Source organism: Geotrypetes seraphini, chromosome 6, assembly GCF_902459505.1.
Source record: "Geotrypetes seraphini chromosome 6, aGeoSer1.1, whole genome shotgun sequence".
In the NCBI taxonomy this organism is placed as follows: Eukaryota; Metazoa; Chordata; class Amphibia; order Gymnophiona; family Dermophiidae; genus Geotrypetes; species Geotrypetes seraphini.
In genome coordinates, this window is record NC_047089.1 from 47,616,364 (window position 1) to 47,639,373 (window position 23,010).

Genomic DNA, 23,010 nt, shown 5'->3' on the forward strand with positions numbered 1-23,010 from the left:
TTCCCCTCAGTTTTGTCCTTTTTCCATTTCCTGAATGAATTTTTCTTATTGCCTATCGCTTCCTTCACTGTTTTGGTTATCCACGCCGCGTCCTTTATTCGACTCTTTTTGCACCCCTTTCTGAATCTGGGGATATATAGATTTTGCGCCTCGCTCACCGTGTTCTTGAGAAAAGACTAGGCAAGTTCTACCGTTTGCCATTTTTTTGAAGTGTTCCTAAGTTTCTTCCTTACCATTTCCCTCATTGCTTCATAGTTTCCTTTCCTGAAGTTTAAAGTTGTCGCTATGGTTCTTTTTCTTTTTGGTATTCCTACCTCAACCTTGAACTTGATCACATTATGATCGCTGTTTCCCAACGGTCCCACTACCTCTACTTCTTTAGCAGGTCCCCTTAACCCATTTAGGATTAGATCCAGTGGCATTTCCTCTCGTCGGTTCTCTGACAAGTTGCTCCATGAAACAATCTTGTATAACCTCTAAGAATTCTGTCTCCCTAGTGCAATTTGAGCTTCCAAGACTCCAGTCTATCCCGGGGTAATTGAAGTCTCCCATAATAACTGCGTTACCGCTTTTGGATTCTCGCTTCATCTCGGCTTCCATTTCTTCATCAGTATCTCCGGATTGCCCGGGCGGACGATAGTATAATCCCATCTTTATTTCAGGTCCTTTCCTTCCAGGTATTTTAACCCATAGCGATTCTAGCTTGTTGGTCGTTTCTGCTGTGTCCATTTTTGTCCTGCCAATCTAATCTGATTAGCTTTTTTGACTGGGTTACTAGACAACTGGACGCCGGAGAGTCACTGGACGTAGTGTATTTGGACTTCAGTAAGGCATTTGATAGCGTCCCTCATCGAAGATTACTGAACAAGCTGAAATCGATAGGATTAGGAGACACTCTAACTATATGGGTTGGGGATTGGCTGAGCGGCAGACATCAGAGGGTGGTGGTGAACGGTACCCCATCTGAAGCATCGGACGTGATAAGTGGAGTGCCGTAGGGCTCGGTCCTGGGTCCGATTCTATTCAACTTATTCATAAGAGATATGACGCAAGGACTTAGAGGAAAGGTATCACTGTTCGCCGACGATGCCAAACTTTGCAACATAGTAGGCAGAAGCTTATTACCTGATAATATAACACACGATCTACTGCTGCTGGAACAATGGTCAACCTTTCTTATTTCTAATCTTAATGTATATTTTCTGTAAACCGCTTAGAACCTAACGGATGTAGCGGTATATAAGAAATAAATTACATTACATTACATAACTACTTGGCAGCTTGGCTTCAATGCTAAAAAATGCAAGGTAATGCACCTGGGAAAGAGAAACCCGCGTAGAACTTATGTACTAAATGGTGAGACCTTGGTTAGGACCACAGCGGAACGCGATCTAGGAATGATCAATAGCAAGGACATGAAGGTTGCCAATCAAGTGGAGAAGGCTTCCTCCAGGGCAAGACAAAAGATGGTGTGTATCCGCAGAGGTTTCGTCAGCAGGAGACCTGAAGTTATGATGCCGTTGTACAGAGCCATGGTGAGGCCTCACTTAGAGTACTGCGTTCAGTTTTGGAGACCACACTACCGAAAGGACGTGCTGAGGATCGAGTCGGTACAGCGAACGGCCACCAGGATGGTCTTGGGGCTCAAGGATCTCACGTATGAAGAAAGACTAAAGAAATTGCGGCTGTACTCACTTGAGGAAAGAAGAGAACGGGGAGATATGATTGAAACGTATAAGTATATCACGGGACGCATCGAGTCAGAAGATGATATCTTCCGGCTCATGGGACCCTCGACCACCAGAGGGCATCCGCTGAAAATCAGGGGAGGGAAGTTTCATGGCGACTTCAGGAAGTATTTCTTCACCGAGAGAGTTGTGGATCATTGGAACAGACTCCCACTCCAGGTGATAAAGGCCAGCAGCGTGACGGATTTTAAGAGAAAATGGGATACTCACGTGGGATCTTTAAGGGAGTAAACTCGGGGGGGGGGATACTTGGAATGGGCAGACTTGGTGGGCTATAGCCCTTTTCTGCCGCTTTTTTCTATGTTTCTATGTTTCTAAAGAGCAAGCATAGTGGTTCACAGCCATATACTGTAATTACACAAAATAAAATCAATTACATATACTAAGTTCATATGAGTGAATGGAAATTATGAACCAGAAACCATGGAATGCCTCCATCTGTGACTGAATCTAGACATACATTTTGGTTAAAACATGAGAAACAAATGAATTCTATCCACTATTTTTGGCTTACGTTTGATGTGTAAAGTAAATATTTTCTTCACATGCGAGTCATCGTTTTCTGCATAGAATATATACTTCCCTGGTTCAAAATTATGGTCACAGAATCTTGAAGTGATGCTATTCAGAGAAAACATAAGAAGAATAAAATGACTGCTTAATATATTACATGTGTTCAAAGTGAAGGATTTACATTGGAAATAATGCTCAAATAAAAGTGCCAAATATAAGCATGAGAATTTTTCAATAATGGAAAGATTCAAAAATATCAAAGATCATAATGGTCTGAGTTCATTAAACCTCCAAAATGTTTGGTAAAATTGAAAATGCATTGTGTATATACTTTTAAGCTTTGGACATTTTTATTCAAAAATATTCCTCCTCCCCCTCCCACCTCCTACTGCTGTGGTAACTGTCCTGAAGCCCATAAGGATTTAAACGCTTTGGGGCTTTTGCTGCATGGCAGCCACTAGTATAGCTTTGTAAAAAAAAAAAAAAAAAAAAAAGGGGGGGGGTTATTATTCCTTCCACATTTTATACAGGAAAAAAGGGATGCTATTTCATGCTTAAGAGAAGTTTGATTATAGTGCTTATTTTCAAAGCACATGGATGTCTGAAAGGGCCAAAATGGACATTGAGGTGCTTCCTTTGAAATTTAGGTTATACAGAAAACGGGTCAATGTGAATGTGGTAGGGGTCTGTTGTGTCATTACCTTTCCATATAGAGTGGACTCCAATCAGCAATAAGAAATATATTATAAAATCTTGTAGAGTTCCTATGAGCATCGGAACAGCGCAGAGCATTCAGCGCACTGGCCAGCGCTAAAAACCTCTTCTGTGCTTGTGTAAAAAGGAGGGGGGGTTATGTATAAGGAAATTCCCATTTAGACCCAGCTGTAAGGAAGGGGGTCCTCACAATTTACTTTTAAAAAGAGGGGCAGTGAGTTGGGACCAGATTTTTGCTGGCAAGCCAGAGAAAGTATTCTTCTCAATAATGCCAGACCACACAGATGGCTGTAATCAAACAGATCGTCAACTTTTAATTCTGCCCCTCCAAAACAAGAGAGAGGCTTCTCTTGAACAGTGGGTTACAGAACAAAACAACAAACTACACATTCTACTATAGTAAAGATGGTATTTTGATTTTAATATCTCCTAATTGTGAGATCCCCCGTGCTGTTAGGATTAGGGTTACCAGACGTCCGGATGTACCCAGATGGCACTTGGTCTGGGTTTTGAAAAGCTTCCAACTTGGGACCGCAACAGGAGGGCATCTGATGCAACGTGGTGATGTCACGCGCATGCATGCATGCATGTGATGTCATCACATTACACCTGCGCATGTGCAGATGCCCTCCTGACGCAGCTCCGAGCATGAGAACAGGTTGAGGAGGTGGGGCTGGAGGGGCGAGACTCGAGTGGCATGGGGTCTGACTTGGGTGGAATGGGGCGGGGCCAGTTAGAACTGGGCGGGTCTGGAGGTAGGGCCATGGGTCTGGATTTAACAACAGTAAAATCTGGTAACCCTAGGTAGGATCCTGATCTATCGGTGGAGATTGCCCAAAAGACATTTTCCCACCTAAGGCAGGAGCTTATGAAACCTCTGATGATATCACTCATGTATTCCTTTGAATGCACCATTCAGAGAAATCCAAGCCTTGCCTGGGGTCTCATGTACTGCACATTTCTGGAAGCTACTGGAAATCCAAAAGCTGGGCCTCCAACTGCCTTGCTGCAGGATATTTACTGTTCACACACAGTGCATATCAGTTTTCACATTTCAATTTCCTTTGCTTGTTCAGCAGCCCCAAGCTGGCTGCTAGCACTCATATTAACCTCTGGGGAGATTCATGCACCATTACTCTTAAATCCTTATATATAAATCTGCCCCAGATAAGAACATAAGAATTGCCATCTCCAGATCAGACCCTGGGTCCATCAAGTCCGGTGATCCGCACACGTGGAGGCCCCGCCAGGTGTACCCTGGCATAGTTTTAGTCCCCGTATCACTGTATGCTTCTCAAGGGAGATGTACATCTAATTTACCCCCGTATCACTCTATGCCACTCTTAAGGAGATGTGCATCTAGCTTACCCTTAAATCCTAGAACGGTGGATTCTGCAATTACTTCCTCTGGGAGGGCATTCCAGGTGTCCACCACTCACTGCGTGAAACAGAACTTCCTGATATTCGTCCTGGACCTGTCCCCCCTCAGCTTCAGTCTATGTTCTCTTGTCCATGTCACATCGGACATTGTAAATAACTGCTTCCCCTGCTCTATTTTGTCATAAGAACATAAGAAGTTGCCTCCACTGGGTCAGACCAGAGGTCCATCGCGCCCCAGCAGCCCGCACCCGCGGCGGCCCATCAGGTCTTTGACCTGTCAGGTGTTCCTTGACTTAGCCCTATAATCCCCTTTTTCTTCTATCTATACTCTTCCTAATCTATTTCAACTTGTATCTGTACCCCTCAATTCTTTAAGAATTTATCCAATCCTTCTTTGAATCCCCGTAGCGTACTCTGCCCTATCACAACCTCCGGGAGCGCGTTCCATGTGTCCACCACCCTGAGTGATGAAAACTTGTCCCCTTTCATACATATAAGATCCACGTTTAGGCATATTCTGGGCAGTTTGGGTGGAGCAATGCTGGAACCATGATTTACACACATTGTGCATCTCTTGAATAGGCATAAATGTCTACAGTTTCAATCTAGCCATAATTTCTTCCAATTAACTCTTAATGTTTTATAAAGACTAGGGTTATTAGACATTCAGATTTAACTGGACCTGTCCTCTTTTTAGAGCACTGTCCGGGTGTCTGGACGTCTTACTAAACAGTAAGGACTAGGTCCAGGTTTTCAGCTTGGGGTTGTGTCTGGGAGGGCCTCTGAGCATGCACCGATGTGTCACAGTGACATCACACGCATGCACACATGCATGTGACATCATTGTGTCGCATTCGCGCATGCTCAGAGGCCCTCTGAGACATGGATGTGAGCTTAAGAGTTTTATATGGGGGCAGGGCTGAGGCAGAACAAGGCGTTGCTGGGGGCAGGGCCACGTGTCTGGGTTTTTATTTTGTGAAAAATAGTAACCCTAATATAGACACATAGGGGCCCTTTTAAAAAACTGCAGTAAAAAGTGGCCTTAGCGTGTGCTTACATGAGTCATTCCCATGTGCTAAGGCCATTTTTCTGCATGGATAAAATGGCTGATGAATTTCTGAGTTTTTCTATTATTGGCACTAATTGCCTTGTTATTCAATTAATTACGCTATCAATTTGGGTATGCGACCCAAATTGTTCATGCAATTTGTAGCACATTTTAAAATTAGTTTGCAAGTTGCATGCATAAATTTAGGTGCAGATCTATGCCTAAATTATACACACGAATCAAAAAATGGGGCATGGACATTGGCAGGTCCTGGGCAGATCAGGGGTGTTACTTTAAGTTACACGCATAATTATAGAATAAGGGCATTTTCACCAAATTATTGTTGATGTTATGGCCTTGCCTAATTTTAGTCAGTTCCCAGGCATAAGCAATATTCTATAAACTGTGCCTAACTTTAAGTGTGATTTATATAGGGTTAACCAGATGTCTTAATGTGTTAATGTCTTCTTTTTAGAGGACTGTCTGTGCGTCTGGACAGCTTTTCAAAACCCGGAACTTTATAGAATAGCTCATTTTTTGGTGCCAGATCTGTAGGCACAATATAGAGAATTCAGTCGACGGTGCAGACTTTTTCAAAAAGAGTGTTCCCTTTATGGAGTGCACACACAATGACTTTGCTCTCCTTATGACACAATGGCCAAACAAAAAGGACTAAAATAAACATTCCCGGAAATGACATGGAAACTATAAGAAATAAAAATTTTGGACTGTTTATCCCTATTACACACACATTGAGTTAAACAGTTAGCCATACTAACCAACTTTTCACATTGATGGTGACACAAAATTCAGCAAAAATGATCCCTCAGACAGCTTTTTGAATATTGGGGGTACTTAAGGCTCAATGCACCCACAGAGCTGGCCCTTATAACATTATTCCACCCACCAAACTTCTAGCCACAATAAGGATCCCAATGTACAGAAGCTGAATTGATGCTTGATGCCATCTTATCGACTAACCATGAGTTCTGCATTACAGCCACTAGATGTCACCCAAGATATACAAGATGAGCTTCCTTCCCTGTGGGAAAAAATACATGACCTCTACAAGTGCCATCAGTGGCATACCTAGCATATGTGACACCCGGGGCCCTTCATTTTTTGGCACCCCCTCCCCATCTATATGAAAAACATGATTTTTAGTAACAAGCCACACGTCACACATGAGTACCTAGGAAAAGGCAGCATCTTACATATTGCAGTGAGCAGTACATCAATACACCCATTGTAAAACTAAACAAGCCAGACCAGTACAGATCAATCCTACACCGTCAATCCTAACAGAAAACCATGTCTTTCGATCACACAGAACACAGAAAACACCTTTGCCTAGTATGGATTATGTCATCACAAACTAACCCCTCCCCCTTTTACAAAACTGTAGTGTGGATTTTAGCCACGGTGGTAACAGCTCTGACGCTCATAGAATTCTGAGCATCAGAGCTGTTACCACCACGGCTGGCGCTAAAAAACGCTCCACAGTTTTGTAAAAGGGGGGATAAAATAGAAATACATAGACAAAGGTTAAATTGAACCAGCAAGAAGCTGGACTCTGCATAAAATGCAACACCACAGAAATAGTGACATATGTCTCCTAAAGCAATAAATAAATAGAAAATTTTTGTTCTACCTTTGTCTTCTCTGGTTTCTGCTTTCCTCATCTTCTTATTACTGTCTTCTGTCCATCCACTGTCTGCCATCTCTCTGCCCCTCCCTATATGGCATCTTCTCTCCTTCTATGCCCCTTCCAGAAACTGTATGCCTCCCCCTTCCATCTCACCTCTAGACCCCCCCCCTTTGGTCTGGCATCCATTATCTTCCCTCTGTTCCCTCATGGTCTGGCATCTTTCTCCTTTCATCTCTCTTTCCCTCCCCCCTGTGGTTTTTAGCATCTCTCTCTTCTCATTTCCTCCCCTCAGATCTGATATCTCTGTCTCGTTCCCCGTTCTCTGGCATCTCTCTCTCCTCTCTCTCTTCCCTGTCCTTCTCTGGTCTTCCTTCTTTATTTTCTGCCTCCGTTTAAATTAAATTCTTTCTTACTATGCAGTCCTCAGTTTCCCTCTTTTCACTATGTCTACCCACAGCATGCCACCCCTTTCCTTCACCCCTCCACTATCTCACTATCTCTATTATTTTTCCCCCATCCAATATATGTTCTTTTTCTTTATCCCTCCTTCCATCCAGTATGTGTTCTGTTTCTCCACTTCCATTCAGCATTTGCTCTCCCTTCTCCCCACTTCCATCATCTGACCTCTTTTCTCTCCCCTTTCTCCCCACTTCCATCATCTGCCCCCTTCTCTCAATCTCTCCATCCACCACAGGCCCATCTTTCTCCCTTCCTCACCTTTCCGATTTTGGCAACAAGATCTGCAACGCCGCCCCTCCCCCCCAGACAACAGGGAGGTCCAACAAACCTCCCTGCTCTGTGGCCAGCGATGTCTAAACTGCCTTCTTACAGCAGCCGGAGCGTTGTAGTTGCATATGGCTGCCATAAAGGTCGTCTCTGATGCAACTTCTGGTTGTGTCAGAGATGACCTTTACGGCAGCCACACGCAGGCACACGCTCTAGCTCAGGGGTGCCCACACTTTTTGGGCTTGTGAGCTACTTTTAAAATGACCAAGTCAAAATGATCTACCAACAATAAAATTTAAAAAAAAAACACAAAGCACACTGTACGCTGAGAAAATGTTAATTATCATTCCTATTCTGGGTTTTTTTCAAAGAGGTCAAGGCAGATGACTCCATGCACTGTCACCTCAGTAACAACCATACAAAAATAGACAAATACACCCCCTCCCTTTTTACTAAACCACAATAACAGTTTTTAGCGCAGGGAGCTGCGCTGAATGCCCAGGGCTGCTCTCGACACTCATAGGCTCCCTGCGCTAAAAAGCGCTATTGCGGTTTAGTAAAAGGGGGCCATAGTGCATAATATAGACAGCAGATATAAATTCAGACACATTTTGATCACTAAATTGAAAATAAAATCATTTTTCCTACCTTGTCTGGTGATTTCATGAGTCTCTGGTTGCACTTTCTTCTTCTGACTGTGCATCCAATCTTTCTTCCCTTCTTTCAGCCTGTATGCTTGCTCTCTTCCAGACCTCATTCCCTCCCTAAACTTTTTCTTCCTCTCTCCCTGCCCTTTCTTTCTCCCTGCCTCCCTTTCTTTTTTCTCTCTTCATGCCCCCTTTCTTTTTTTCTGTTTCCCTTCTGTCTCCCTGCCTGCCACCTTTCTTTCTTTCTCCCTGCCCTCCACCAAGCCACTGCTGCCACCATCGGGGAACAGGCCCCAAAGCTTCCACCGCGGCTGCCCCAAGCTCTCTCTGCTTCCCTGCGTTGGGCCAGCTAGCATTCGTCTCCCCAACATCAATTCTGCTGTCGGAGAGGAAGTTCTGCCCAGCCAGGCAGCGATTGGCTGGCCCGAACTTCCTCTCCAATGGCAGCCTTAGGGGGGGTGCACAGCCGTCCAGGTCCGGAAAATGGTCGATCGCCAAGGCAAAGTGAGTCTATCATGGTGCCTGGGATGGGCTCCGCGATCGACTCACTTTGCCTTGTCGATCGACCTTTTTCCGGACCTGGCCGGCTGTGCACCTCCCTAAGGCTGCACCCGGAGCGGAGCGCTCCCCCCCCCTTGGTACGCCACTGCGTGCCATATTTCTTTTTTCTAATGGGCATCAAAGGCCTCATTTACCATAACACATAACCCAATGTCTAAGTCATGAGGAAAGTCCCTTATCAGAACTTAGCAGCATCAGTGGTTTTAATTGATCTACTGGCTTTCTAGACAAAAGTGATCAGTAAAGCCTATGCTAGTCTGGAAAATGGACACATCATTGTTAAGACTGATTGATTGAACAGTTTTTGGCACATTTATATAATAGGTGCATTTTTGGACTTTTCTCATAGCCTCAGAATATAGCTAATACCATTTTGCTGAAAGAAAAACACAACCAAAGTGAAGAATAAAGAAAGTAAATTGCTTGAAAGATTTGTTACCTGTAACCATCAGCACTCTTGATTTGCTTACAGGAGACACTTTTATGGGAAGAAAACCATATGCATCTAATGGATGGATAGGCCTCAAGCTCAACTTGAAAGCAAAAGTCTTCATTCTGTGCAATCTCATGCATGATAGTTGAGTTGAGCATGTTTATGAATCCTTTTTCTGAAAAGAGATTATTCTTAAATATTTATATCATTTTTATTTTAAATAAGACATTTCTGGAGCATCAGTTGTTGCCTCTCTCCATTGGTTATATGCAGTGGCGTACCTAGGGTATGTGGCACCCGGGGCCCATCATTTTTTTGACAACCCCCCCCCCCCCATGTAAAAATTTTTTTTTTTTTTTTTTGCAATAACCATGAAATGGAATAAATGGTCAGAATAGAAACAGGCAGTGAAAATTTTCTTTTATTGAACCTCATATATGTAACCATTATTCCAAACATAACATAACATAAATTATGTCTGAATTGTCATGACATCAGAAGTACATATGGAGTAGTTGCAGGTGATGCTTGGGACAGTTCTGATTATGTTAGTTCGGTTTTATGTGTTTTTTGAATAGAAGGGTTTTTATTTCTTTTTTGAAGGTTTTGTAGTTTGTGGTCGAGGTCAATAGGTTGTAGAGTTGGGGGTCAAGTGTTGCAGCTCGAATGGCTAGGAGGTTGTCGAACAGATTTTTTCTTTTGACGTTTTTGGTTGGAGGGTGTGTGAATGGTGCGTGAGTTCTCCTATGTCTGTTTGAAGTGGATTGAATTATTTAGCTGAATAAATTAGTTACCCCCCCCATTCCACACACATTAATTCTCTTCCATTTTTGTTCCCATTATAAAAAAACACTGATAAGTTCCCAGGAAAAAAATACATTAAAATAAGAAGTGAAAACAAAGGCCCCTACAGATGAGAACATAACATAAGAATAGCCTAACTGGGTCACACCAATGGTCCATCATGCCCAGTAGCCCATTCTCATGGTAGCCAATAGTGCTGCCCGATTCAGAGAAAAATATTTCATTCGATTCGATTCACCCTGTTGAATCGATTTTTCGATTCGATTCACTGTTAATGACATCGCTTTTTAAGTTTAAACAAAGTACAACAATAAATTTCACAACAACAATAAATTTCACAAAGTACTTAAAAAAAAAAATCACATTTTTCCATTAAAGCAGTTCTGGAGACATTTGCTTGAACAGTCTTTTTTCCCAGTCCATAAGCAAGCAATATGAAAAAGATTTCCTTAATTATCTACTCAAACATTTTTGCTATTTACTTTCATTGTACCTAGACTATTATTCAGTAGAAAAAATTTAGTTTGTTCAATCAAGCAGAACATTCACTCATAGAAGTCCAATGTCCACACAGGATTTGATTGAACAAACCAAATTTTTTCTACTGAATAATAGTTTAGGTATACTGAATAGCAAAAATGTTAAAGCCACACAGAAAAGCAGTAAAAGTCAATAGGTTCTCCAAGTGGGAACAACCTGATGTCTCAGCACTTGAGGAAAAGACCACGTAATAATGTTTATAAGATAAATCATATAAATGATTATACTGAAGCAGGGTGTCCTCAGTGTGAGAGGTAAGCGAGAGGAGAGAATTCGCCAGCGCTTTACACAATAAAGCACAGGTTAATCACCCTCTGCCTGCAGTGCACACCATCATAGGACACCTCAGGTGTGCTCAAATTAATCAATGTGATAAATTAAACAGTGATAAGCAATTGGTCAATCACAAGAGTGCAAGATCAAACAGGTTGTTCACACTCAGAGAACTTATTGACTTTACTGCTTTTCTGTGTGAGTAGATAATTAAGCAAATTTCTGATAGCCTACAGAACTGATTTTCACCTTCCATCCCCAGCCCCCAAGACTTACCAGACCCCCCCCCTGCCGATGTATTTACTTACTGCCTGAACTGGATATTAAATCGTGGGGAAGAGAGGAGAAATGCAGGGAAAGAGCCAGCCAAAACTAGTATTTGTTGCTGCTGAGTGCCGAGGTCTGCTGCACGAGGTCCGCTCGCTCGCCGCTTGACTCTCCCACTCCTTTCGTTTCTTCCGATGTAATTTACTGTTTCGCAAAACCGGAAGTTACATTAGATGGGAAGAGTCCAGCGGCGTGAAATAGTCCGAACTCGTCGATTCACCTGATTTGAATCGGTGAACCAATTCGAATCGTGAATCTGGCAGCACTAGTAGCCAATCCAGGTCACTAGTACTTGGTGAAAACCCAAAGAGTAGCAACATTCCATGCTACCAATCCAGGGCAAGCAGACGCTTCCCCCATGTCTTAATAACAGACAATGGACTTTTCCTCCAGGAATTTGTCCAAACCTTTCTTAAAACCAGCTACGCTATCTACTTTTAACATAACTTCTGGCCACTTCATTTTTAAGCTTAGATCTTTCCTTCCAAACAGAGACCTTGCTAGATGTCAAATACAGCACAAGGTAACTTCACACGGACTTAACTGTGCAGGAAATGAATCTCCTCATACACCCACCATATAGTGCAAAAATGTGCAAAGGTCTGTTTTTTTCTTTCGATCACTACATAGCCTAATGCCACACAAGCAGCGCTGTTACAAACATATTCTGAAGGTCAATGCTAAGGTTGACAAAGTTTCCTTCCTTGGACCAGAAGGAGATACTGACAAACCACTGGAAGAGATTCTAAAACAACTACCCAGAAATAATACCCAAAGACCCACTCAGTGTGTGAACCAGTTGAGTGGAGTGGACTAACTGGGGGTGGAAATGGGCCCAGAGTTTGCTCAGCAGAATTTCCCAGACTACCTCTTCCTCTCAACACACTGACATGCTACCACCACCACCAACACTAGGAACACCTCACCGAGTATGCCAGCAATGCTTATAAACTTTATAAAACACATTATTATATTTTCTTATAAAGCATATATTTTAACTGAACTCAGCCTTGCCATTCACAAAAATAGAAAAGTTCCCATTTCAAGCTGTCTCATGTACACTTTTCAAATCTAACATATTGTAATCACAAAACAGAAAATAAAATTATTTTTTCTACCTTTTGTTCTCTGGTCAATATTCAAATCTTGTTGGTCCCAGGCTCTTATTGTCTTGCTTGCCAGGGTCTCCTTTCTCTGTGCTAACCATCCGTCTGCCATCTCTGTCCTCCCCTTCCGTTTCCCTTCCCTCTCCCGGAGATCTGGCATCTTTCCTTTTTTTTGTCTCCATCCACAGATTCACCTTTTCTCAACTCCCCACCACCCCAGGATCCACCATCTCTCCCTTTCTGTTCCCAACTATCCTCCTATCCAGTATCTCTATCCCCCCTCCACACCATCCCCTGTTTCCAAGTTCTCTCCCTTTCTGTTCCTTCCCTCCCTAAATCCCATTATGCACCATCTCTCTCCCACTCCTCTGTTTTTAGACCCATTATTTCTAACCCCCAAAGTCTGGCATATGCACATATCTTTGAACCCCCCCTTCCCTCTCTCCCTCTGTGTACTTTTACACCAGGACCCCCCTCCCCCGAAGGTCTGTCCCCCCTCCGAAGGGCTACCCCCACCCCTGAAGGCCTACACCCCCCCGAAGGACTTTACCTCCCATCCGAAGGTCTGTTCTCCCCCTGAAGGCCTACACCCCACCCCTGAAGGCCTGCACCCCCCTGAAGGACTTTACCTCCCACCCGAAGGTCTGTCCCCCTCTGAAGGCCTACACCCCACCCCTGAAGGCCTGCACCCTCCCGGAAGGATTGTACCCCCCACCCGAAGGTCTGTCCCCCTCTGAAGGCCTAAACCCCACCCATGAAGGCCTGCACCCTCCCCGAAGGATTGTACCCCCACTCGAAGGTCTGTCCCCCCCGAAAGGCCTGCACCCATCCCGAAGGCCTGCACCCACCCCGAATGCCTGCACCCACCCTGAAGGCCTGCACCCCCCCCCCGAAGGCCTGCACCCCCCTGAAGGCCTGCACCCCCCTGGAGGCCTGCACCCCCCCTGAAGGTCTGTACCTCCTGAAGGCCTGCACCCCCCTGAAGGCCTGCACCCCCCCCCGAAGGTCTGTACCTCCTGAAGGCCTGCACCCCCCTGAAGGCCTGCACCCCCCTGAAGACCTGCACCCCCCCCTGAAGGCCTGCACCCCCCGAAGGTCTGTACCTCCTGAAGGCCTGCACACCCCTCGAAGGCCTGCACCCCCCTGAAGGCCTGCACCCCCCTGGAGGCCTGTACCTCCTGAAGGCCTGCACCCCCCTGAAGGCCTGCACCCCCCCCTGAAGGTCTGTACCTCCTGAAGGCCTGCACCCCCCTGAAGGCCTGCACCCCCCCCGAAGGTCTGTACCTCCTGAAGGCCTGCACCCCCCTGAAGGTCTGCACCCCCCCTGAAGGCCTGCACCCCCCCTGAAGGCCTGCACCCCCCCCGAAGGTCTGTACCTCCTGAAGGCCTGCACCCCCCTGAAGGCCTGCACCCCCCCTGAAGGCCTGCACCCCCCCTGAAGGCCTGCACCCCCCCCCACCCGAAGATCTGTCCCCCCCTGAAAGCCTACACCCCCCCGAAGGTCTTTACCTCCCACCCAAAGGTCTGTCCCCCCTAAAGGCCTACACCCCCTCATAGGCCTGCACCCCCCCCGAAGGAGGCCTACACCCCCCCCTTAAGGCCTACACCTCCCTCTTAAGGCCTACACCCCACCCCTTAAGGCCTACACCCCCCATCTAGTACTGTCTAATGCAATTAGGTACGGGTCAGGAGGCCAGAGGGGAAGCAGGACATTGCAGCAATTCCCAACTGACCCTCCCCCCTCGCCCTCTAAAGCAGGAGCCGGCTAGCAAGAGGAAGTTGCCGATCCTGCTTTAGGGGGGGAGGGTCAGTTGATGATTCAGGAGGCCGATTTTGGGGGTTTTAAAAAATTGATTTGGGCAGAAAAAAAAAATAACAATAAAACCACCGCCAAGCAGTCCAGCGATACTCACCCTCAGTTCCTGCCTTAATTGCAGTGTCCCACGCGGCTCGGGCTCCCTTTCTTGCTTACACCCAGCCGGAAACCGGAAGTTGCTGACCAAGCTCCGACGGCGACGGGGGTGTGGCCGTGGGGGAATGGAAGTTAAGAGAGAGGGCTCAGGCAGGATCACTTCGGGGACTCACGGAAGCCTTGGAGTCGGGTCATAGCAGGGAAGTTCCCGGGCCATGACTCCAAGGCTCGAGCACCCCTAATGAGCTGGCACCCGGGGCGGCCCGCCCCCCCCCCCCCCCCTAGGTACACCACTGGTTATATGTCAGACTGGCTGAACCTCCAAATGTTGGATCCTTCCCTCCACTTCGGGCCCTAGATTTCTGTAGCGGTTTAAGGGTATTACTATTTATTACTATAGCGCTGAAAGGCAACTGCAGCGCTGTATATTTTGACATTTAATTTATTTGGTTATTTTTATATCCTGTCCTCCCCAACAAGCTCAGTATGGGTAATATATAGTCCCTGCTTGGAAAAGTTTACAAACATGGACAGACAGACATGACATATAGGGTTAGGGATGCAGAACCCAAGGTGAGAGGAGTTAGGAGTTGAAAGCAGTCCCGTAGAGGTGGGCTTTTAACTGGGCCTTGAACACTGCCAGAGATGGAGCCAACCATACGGATTCGGGCAGTCTGTTACAAACATATGGTGCAGAAAGGTAAAAGGGATGGAGTCTGGAGTTGGCAGAGGAAGAGAAGGGCACAGATAGGAGGGTCTTACCAGCTAAGAGGAGCTTTGGGGGGGGGGGGGTGGAGATAGTGAGGGGCAGCTGAGTGAATACATTTGTAGATCAGTAAGAGGAATTTGAATTGTATTTGAAAATGGATGGGAAGTCAATAATAGTGCTAAACTAAACTAAACTAAAGCCTACCTAAAAGTTCTCACACAAAGTTACTCCTGCTCTAAGCCAGGAAAACCTTTTATGTGTACATGTAGGTAGAAACTGGTGCATATGCATGTAATCCAAAATATGTTGAAACTTGTGCAATGACCTTCTGTTGTGCAGGGGTGACATTATAGCATCCATTGGTAGGGCAGTTGAGAAAATGTGCTGGCAGGGGAACTCCAGGTTGCGCTGGCAGGGCTCCTCAAAAACACAATTACAGTATTTGTCAATGCTTTTATATAGCGTTTGATATGTCCTGTTTAAGGAATCATTGTGCATTTAGATTTTAGATTGGTTCCTTTCTTGTGCTGTTTTAGTTATTATGTATGTGGATATTTTGTAAATAGCCTAGAAATTAGACGGTACAGAAACTTTTTAAATAAATAAATCAAGTTTCAAGTTTATTAAAATTTTGATAAAACGCTAATCATAAATTCTAAGGGGCTCATAATTTTTTTTAAAAACCCTCCGTCTAAAAAGTGGCCTAAATGGGTACTTGGACGATAAAAAAGCCTGATCGTCCAAGTACCCATAATCAAAGCTGGTTTTAGACGTATCTAAAACCAGCTTAGGCTTTTCCCCTGCCTCTAAATGCACAGAGAGAAAAGAGGCGTTTTTAGAGGAGGGGAAAGGGCGGGCAGTGGGCGGGAGGTGGGCAGACCTAGATCTAGGCATGCAGCAGGTATAAACAAAACTTTAGGCAGGTTGACTAGTCGGCACTTATACGTTTTGACTTAGACCAAGTCAAAACAGGTATAAGTGACGAAAAGGGGCCGCTGAGCTGATCGTGGCTGCTGTGATCAACATGCCTATCCTGACACTATCGGGGCAAGAGGGAGCCTAAGCCCTCTTGCCCCGCGGAACCCCCAAACTGCCCGACACTATCGGGGCAAGAGGGAGCCCAAGCTCTCTTGCCCCGTGGCACCCCCAAACTGCCCGACACTATTGGGGCAGGAGGGAGCCCAAGCCCTTCTGCCCTCGATGCAAGGACCCCCTCAAACCCCTGATCGCCCCTCGCTGATCCGCAACCCCCGCCGACCCCACGACACCCCCACCCCCACCCCACCCCCGTACCTTCAAAAATGTTGGTCAGACGGACGGGTGCCAAGCCCGTCCGTCCGACAGGCCAGCCAACTGTTGAATGGCTGGCCTTAGGACCTGATTGGCCCAGGCGGCTCAAATCCTGCCCACAAGTGGGGCCTGAGACACCTGGGCCAACCGGAATAGGCCCAGGAGGCTTAGGCCCCTCCTGTGGGCCGGGTTGGGGTGGAGGGGGTGTCGTGGGGTCGGCGGGGGGTCATGGGTCAGCGGGGGGGCCATCAAGGGTTCAGGGGGCCCTTGCATCAAGGGCAGGAGGGCTTGGGCTCCCTCCTGCCCCGAAAGTGTTGGGCAGTTTGGGGGTGCCGCGGGGCAAGAGGGCTTGGGCTCCCTCTTGCCCCGATAGTGTTGGGCAATTTGGGGGTGCCACAGGGCAAGAGGGCTTGGGCTCCCTCTTGCCTCGATAGTGTCAGGCAGTTTGGGGGTGCTGCAGGGCAAGAGGGCTTGGGCTCCCTCCTGGCCAGATAGTGTTGGGCAGTTTGGGGGTGCCGCGGGGCAAGAGGGCTTGGGATCCATCTTGCCCCGATCATTGTAGGGGGGGGGGGGATTCTGTAACCGGTGTTGTTTTTGACAGACACCGGTTACAGAATTCAGCTTTTAGGCGAAGGACTAGCTCCTCCTTTGCCTAAAAGCCCTTGTTTTGGACGTTTGGGACTCAGGCTTTTTTTAGGTTGATTATATGGTGTTAGTGTAGACGTAGTGGTGGTCTGGGCGTTTAAACAGCTGAACGTAGAGGCAGGCCATTATCAAATAAAACCTCCTTTTGGACTTTTTTTTGATAATGGACATTTTCCCTACTTCTGCTTTCAACGTTTAAGGCCTTAGGCCAAAAGGGGACTTAGACATTTTTTTTTATTATGCCCCTCTAAGCGTTTACAATTTGTAAAAAAGGGAAACATTGAATAGATAAGTACTGACTAGACCAGTGTTTTTCAACCGCTGTTCCGCAGCACACTAGTGTGCCGCGAGATGTTGCCTGGTGTGCCGTACGGTCAGGGCCGCCATCAGGGCAGTACCACCAGTCTAGGGAGAGGGGCGGTCCGCCCCACGTGGACAGGAGAGAGCTGGACGGGGGACCCGCGGAGTTCAATACATCTCGAGCCGCGAGGCTCGTCTTCTGTTCCTGCCTGCCCTGCAGCTAACATATAGCCGATCGCAAGCATTCCCCGATGTCAGCGCTGACGTCGGAGGGAGGGCTTAAGCAAAGCCTGCCCTCCGACGTCAGCGCTGACGTCGGAGAATACTTCCGTTCGGCTATTTGTGCGCGGCAGGGCAGGCAGGAAGCAGAAGACAAGCCTTGCGGCTTGAGCTTCGTTTTGCTGAGAAAGTTGCAAAGATGGGCTGGGAGGCAAACACGGAACACAAAAGGGGGGAGGGAGTGCGTTTTGGACACAAGCCATGAACTTGGGAGAGAGGAAGGGAGGGAAAGAGATGCTGAGGTGGGGGAGGGAATGCGTTTTTGGACACAGAAGAAATGGACTTGGGAGAGAGGAAGGGAGGGAAAGAGATGCTGAGGTGGGGGAGGGAATGCGTTTTTGGACACAGAAGAAATGGACTTGGGAGAGAGGAAGGGAGGGAATGAGTGTTTGGACACAGAAGGCATGGACTTTGGAGAGAGGAAGGGAGGGAAAGAGATGGTTGTGTACACGGGGAATAGAAGAAAGGAGAATTTTTGGTCATAGGGAGGGAGTGAGGTATAGATAGTGGCATACCAGGGTGGGGGGGGCGGTCTGCCCCACCCCGGGTTTACGTCCCAAGGGGGTGCACAGCTGGCCACCCTCCAGTGTTGTCCCTAGGCCGGCAAACTGCGGCTCTTTAGCCACTTGAGTGCCACCGCCGCCAACGGTGTTGTTGGCGGTGGCAGCATTATAAAATACTTTCTTTGTGTTTATTTGATTCCTATTCAAGAGAATTACTTTATATATAGTCAATATAGGCACAGAGTTAAATTTTTTAACATTTTCTAATGGTGGTGTGCCTCGTGATTTTTTTCATGAAACAAGTGTGCCTTTGCCCAAAAAAGGTTGAAAAACACTGGACTAGACAATACTTGACAGACATTAAAAAACGATAGGAAAGTGGGGAGAACTACAATTTTAAAGTAAAGAAGACAGAGGGTAAAAAATAGTACGGAGGTTAGGGAGATCAGATTATTAAACAACCCAGATGGTCGCTATACCTATTCAGCAAACATATGCATCTTGGAAGAGGAAGCATTTAATTTGTCCAACCTCACTGTTCTTCAAAGTGCAAATTTAAGCATAAGACATTTCTTGTATTAACTGAAAATACAAGGGTAGTTTCATATGTAATGCACACTATCTTTTTTTTTTACATGTTTTTTTTTAATAAGGACAATAGAATTTTATTCTCCACATGGCAAACATCAAAATTTATTAATAACCTAATACCTATTCCGATTCATCAATCCACATGTCAGTCCATATAGTTGAACTCCAAGATTCAAATTGGCGAGCCTAAGATTCTTTGGAATCATTGGCTGCAGGCAGGTATACGCACATTAGATGATGTGATATCAAATGGGAAAATGCTTGATTTTTCACAACTGCAACAATCATTCGGAATTTCAAAGTCTCAAACATAAAAGTGGTTGCAGTTGAAGCAGACCATTCAGAAGGGGTTCCATGATTGACTTAACTTAAAAAATCAGTATAGCTTGCAAGGCCTAGAGATGCAAACCATGTTCACTCATAGGTTGTTTCAACTTTGGAAAAAGATTGAAGTCTGGTGGACTCATGTCTGGACTCTAGGGAGCATGAGGTAACACCTCCCAGTTGTATTTGTGTAGTTTTTCAATGACGAGTGGAGAGCTCCATCTTCCCCATGGCCAAAAAAATTTTGACGAGCTCAATCAAAAGTCAAACAAATGAAGGTTTTTGCTTATGATCATGAAGGCATCATCATCACAGACAAAGTTCCATGTGGAAGAAGTGTCACAGCAATGTATTATCGTGATTTTTTTTGCAAAAAATGTGCAAAAAAATGCACAAAACCCAATCTCAGTTGCTCTTGGCTGGGCCACTCATTCTTCACGACAATGCTCGTCCACTCATAGGGAATGTCGTCATGGAAAAACTACACAAATACGGCTGGGAGGTGTTACTTCATGCTCCCTACAATCCAGACATGAGTCCACCAGACTTCGACCTTTTTCCAAAGTTGAAACAACCTATGTGTAGACATCGTTTTGCATCTCTGGAAGAGCTTTTTTCCACCGATACCTGAGCCATTTGGCAACTGAACAAAAACAGTGTCTTGGATGGAATAATGAAGCTTCTCAGACGTTGGGACTCGGTCATTGCAAAGCAAGGAGACTATATTGAAGAATTGTAAAGAAATACTTGAAATAAAAAATAAAACATGTAAATAAAAAAAAAAAATAGTGTGCATTATTTATGAAATGACCCTCGTACATAACACACACACAGTGGCGTACCTAGCATATGTGACACCCGGGGCCCATCATTTTTTTGACACCCTCCCCCCCATCTATATGAAAAATATGATTTTTAGTAACAATCTACATATCGCACAACAAGAGTGTACCTAGGAAAAGTCAGCATCTTAAACACTGCAGTGAGCACTAGAACACCAACACATACATTGTAAAACTAAACAAACCAGAACCTGCACAGTCAATTGATCCTATACAGTTGATGCTATCAAAAAGCCATGTCTCTTTATTTATTTATTTATTTATTTATTTATTTATTTATTTATTTAGATTTTTATCCCGTCCTCCCAATAGCTCAGAACGGTTTACAAATGAACAGACACAGTGGGGAGCAACTAGACATATAAGTGGTACAACAGGTTTAGTGATTGGATTTAGTTTTTGGAGAGAATTAAATACAGGGAGAGTAAGCAGAGAGAGAGAAGGGGGAAATACAGTAGTTTAGTTTAAGGAAAGTTATAAGCGTATAGTTACAATTTGCTAGTGGATAGAGTAAGAGAGGGTCATACTGGAATTTCGGGAAGGAGGAAGGAGAGTGGAGGGTGGGGCCTAAGGGAGGGAGAAGACAGAGGAGATCTTTAATTGAAGAGGAGGGTCTTTACCGATTTACGGAATGTTAATAATGAGTTCTGTTGTCTAAGTTGGGGGGGGAGTTGGTTCCAGAGGTGTGGAATGAAGTGGCTGTAGGATCGTTTGTGGGCAGTTTCTTTCATACACACAGACAGATACACCCTCGCCCAATATGGAATAATCACAAACTAAAAATAGAAATATGTAGACAAAAGTTAAACTGAACTGCCAAGAAACCAGACTCTGCATACAATGCAACACCACAACACCACAAAAACAGTAATATATGTCCTCTAATACTGTGCAAAATATAAAGACAGTAGATGTAAATTTGAAAAAACTGATACATAACAATCACCACTTTACAAATTAACAAATAAAAATAAAACAAATAATGAGAAATAAGAAAATACCATTTTATTGGACTAATCCCCACAAACCACCTGATTCCATCCACACAAGCCTTGAATTGCTTTATAGTGAACTTATTATATTAAAGTATAAAAAGAAACAATATTCTGTACAATTGTCAATTTATAAATCAGCGTCTTCTCCCCACTCTCTCTTCCCCATTTCCCTTCAGTGTCCTCAGCCCACTCTCTCTCCACTTTCCTTCAGCGCATGCACATAATAACAAGCAAATAATTTTATATCATTTTCATTCTATTCATTCATAGAAATTAAAGTCTAAATAATGCCAGTCACATAACAAAACATGATTTTACAAAAATAATTCCCTGCAGTCAAGCCTGCAAGGATTACTAGATGTCTTTCAGCAGCTCCCCTCCCTCCCTCCCCTTTACCTTCGTGGCCAAGTCAAAATGATCTACCAACAATAAAATTTTTAAAACACAAAGCACACTGTACACAGAGAAAATGTTAATTATCATTTATATTCCGCGGGTTTTCAAAGAGGTCAAGGCAGATGACTTTATGCAATGTCACCTCAGTAACAACTATACAAAAATAGACAAATATATCCCCTCCCTTTTTATTAAACCGCGATAGCGTTTTTTAACGCAGGGAGCTGCACTGAATGCCCCACGCTGCTCTCGACGCTCATAGGCTCCCTGTGCTAAAAACTGCTATTGCAGTTTAGTAAAAGGGGCCCATAGTGCAAAATATAGACAACATATATAAATTCTCAAAATGGACACATTTTGATTACTAAATTGAAAATAAAATAATTTTTCCTACCTTTGTTTGGTAATTTCATCAGTCTCTGGTTGCACTTTATTCTTCTGACTGTGCATCCAATATTTCTTCCCTTCTTTCAGCCTCCTGTATGCTTCCTCTCCTCCAGACCTCATTCCCTCCCCCAACTTTTTCTTTGTTTCACCCTGCCCCCTTCTTTCTTTCTCTCTCCCCATGCCCCATTTTTTTTTCTTTCTTTCACCCTGCCGCCTTTCTTTCTTTCTGTCTCCCTGTCTCCCACCCCCCCCTTTCTTTCTTTCTCCCTGCCCTCTCCAATGCTACCGCCATTGGGAAACATACTGCTGCCACCACTGCCAGGGAAAGGCTGCCACTGACCATCGGAAACAGGCCGGCGCTGAATTTGCCCTGCTTCTTTTCCCGTGGGCCGACCAACTCTGGCTGCCCGACGTCAATTCTAACGTCAGAGAGGACGTTCCAGGCCAGCCAGGCAGCGATTGGTTGGCCCAGAACGTCCTCTCCAACGTCAGAATCGACGTCGGACAGCTAGAGTTGGTCGGCTCGCGGGGAAGAGAAGCAGGGAGGGAGAACTCAGCGCCGGCTTCTTTCTGATGACGGCAATGGAAGCCTTTCCTCAGCGGCAGCCTATTCCCCGGTGAGTGGCCAGCTCTGCACCCCCTTGGGCTGTGCACCCGGGGCAGACCTCCACCCCCACGCTCCCCCTTGTTACGCCACTGCACACACACACACAAAATATTACCAGACTGCATTACCTAAGACTGTAACCATCGCCGACTTGTTTGAATGGGCTGATGAACTGCAGACATAATGTCCACTGTCGTGTCTCTCCACTGATGCAAGAAAAGCATATGCAATCCGCCTCATGGACAAATCTTTGAAATACTGGCTCTCTTCAAAACTGCTATCCTAGTTTACATAGGAACAAGGACTTGCATTTAATATCTTCAGCTAGAAGTTACGAACGTCCACAATGTAATTGTAAAAATAGTCCACGCTGTTACTTACCTCTGAGAGAGGTGTTTCAAAAAAATTCCAGCCAATGCTGAACTCAAATGACCTGTACAGAGCTCTGCACCTTATTAGGAATGGTTCGCCCACCTGAAGAAATAACGGCCTTTCGGGTGTTTCAGTTTTGCCATTTAGATCTGCAAGAGGGACATACAAGTCATTGAAACAAAAAACAAGCTCTTTTGTCACCATGCAATACATGGTAACACAGTAACATAGCAAATGACAGCAGATAAAAGACCTGTGTGGTCCATCCAGTCTGCCCAACAGTCACATTCATTCTCAAGGCAACATACCAGTAATTATTCATTTTACTTGATATCTCCCCACCCCCACCCCGAGATATGTAGGACCTGTACTCAGACAATTTGAATATGG

At 45.3% G+C, this 23,010-nt stretch overlaps 1 protein-coding gene across 1 annotated transcript in view; it reads right to left on the bottom strand.

The window, feature by feature from the left end:
- Positions 1-23,010, bottom strand: part of FLT3 (fms related receptor tyrosine kinase 3) — a 102,127-nt gene that overhangs the window by 53,767 nt on the left and 25,350 nt on the right. Inside the window, exons 7-10 of the mRNA XM_033948637.1 lie at positions 22,630-22,769; positions 22,377-22,530; positions 9,425-9,593; positions 2,263-2,369 (exon numbers count right to left, since the gene is read on the bottom strand). Of these exons, the coding sequence (XP_033804528.1) occupies positions 2,263-2,369; positions 9,425-9,593; positions 22,377-22,530; positions 22,630-22,769 (570 nt within the window). The remainder of the gene's footprint in view (positions 1-2,262; positions 2,370-9,424; positions 9,594-22,376; positions 22,531-22,629; positions 22,770-23,010) is intronic.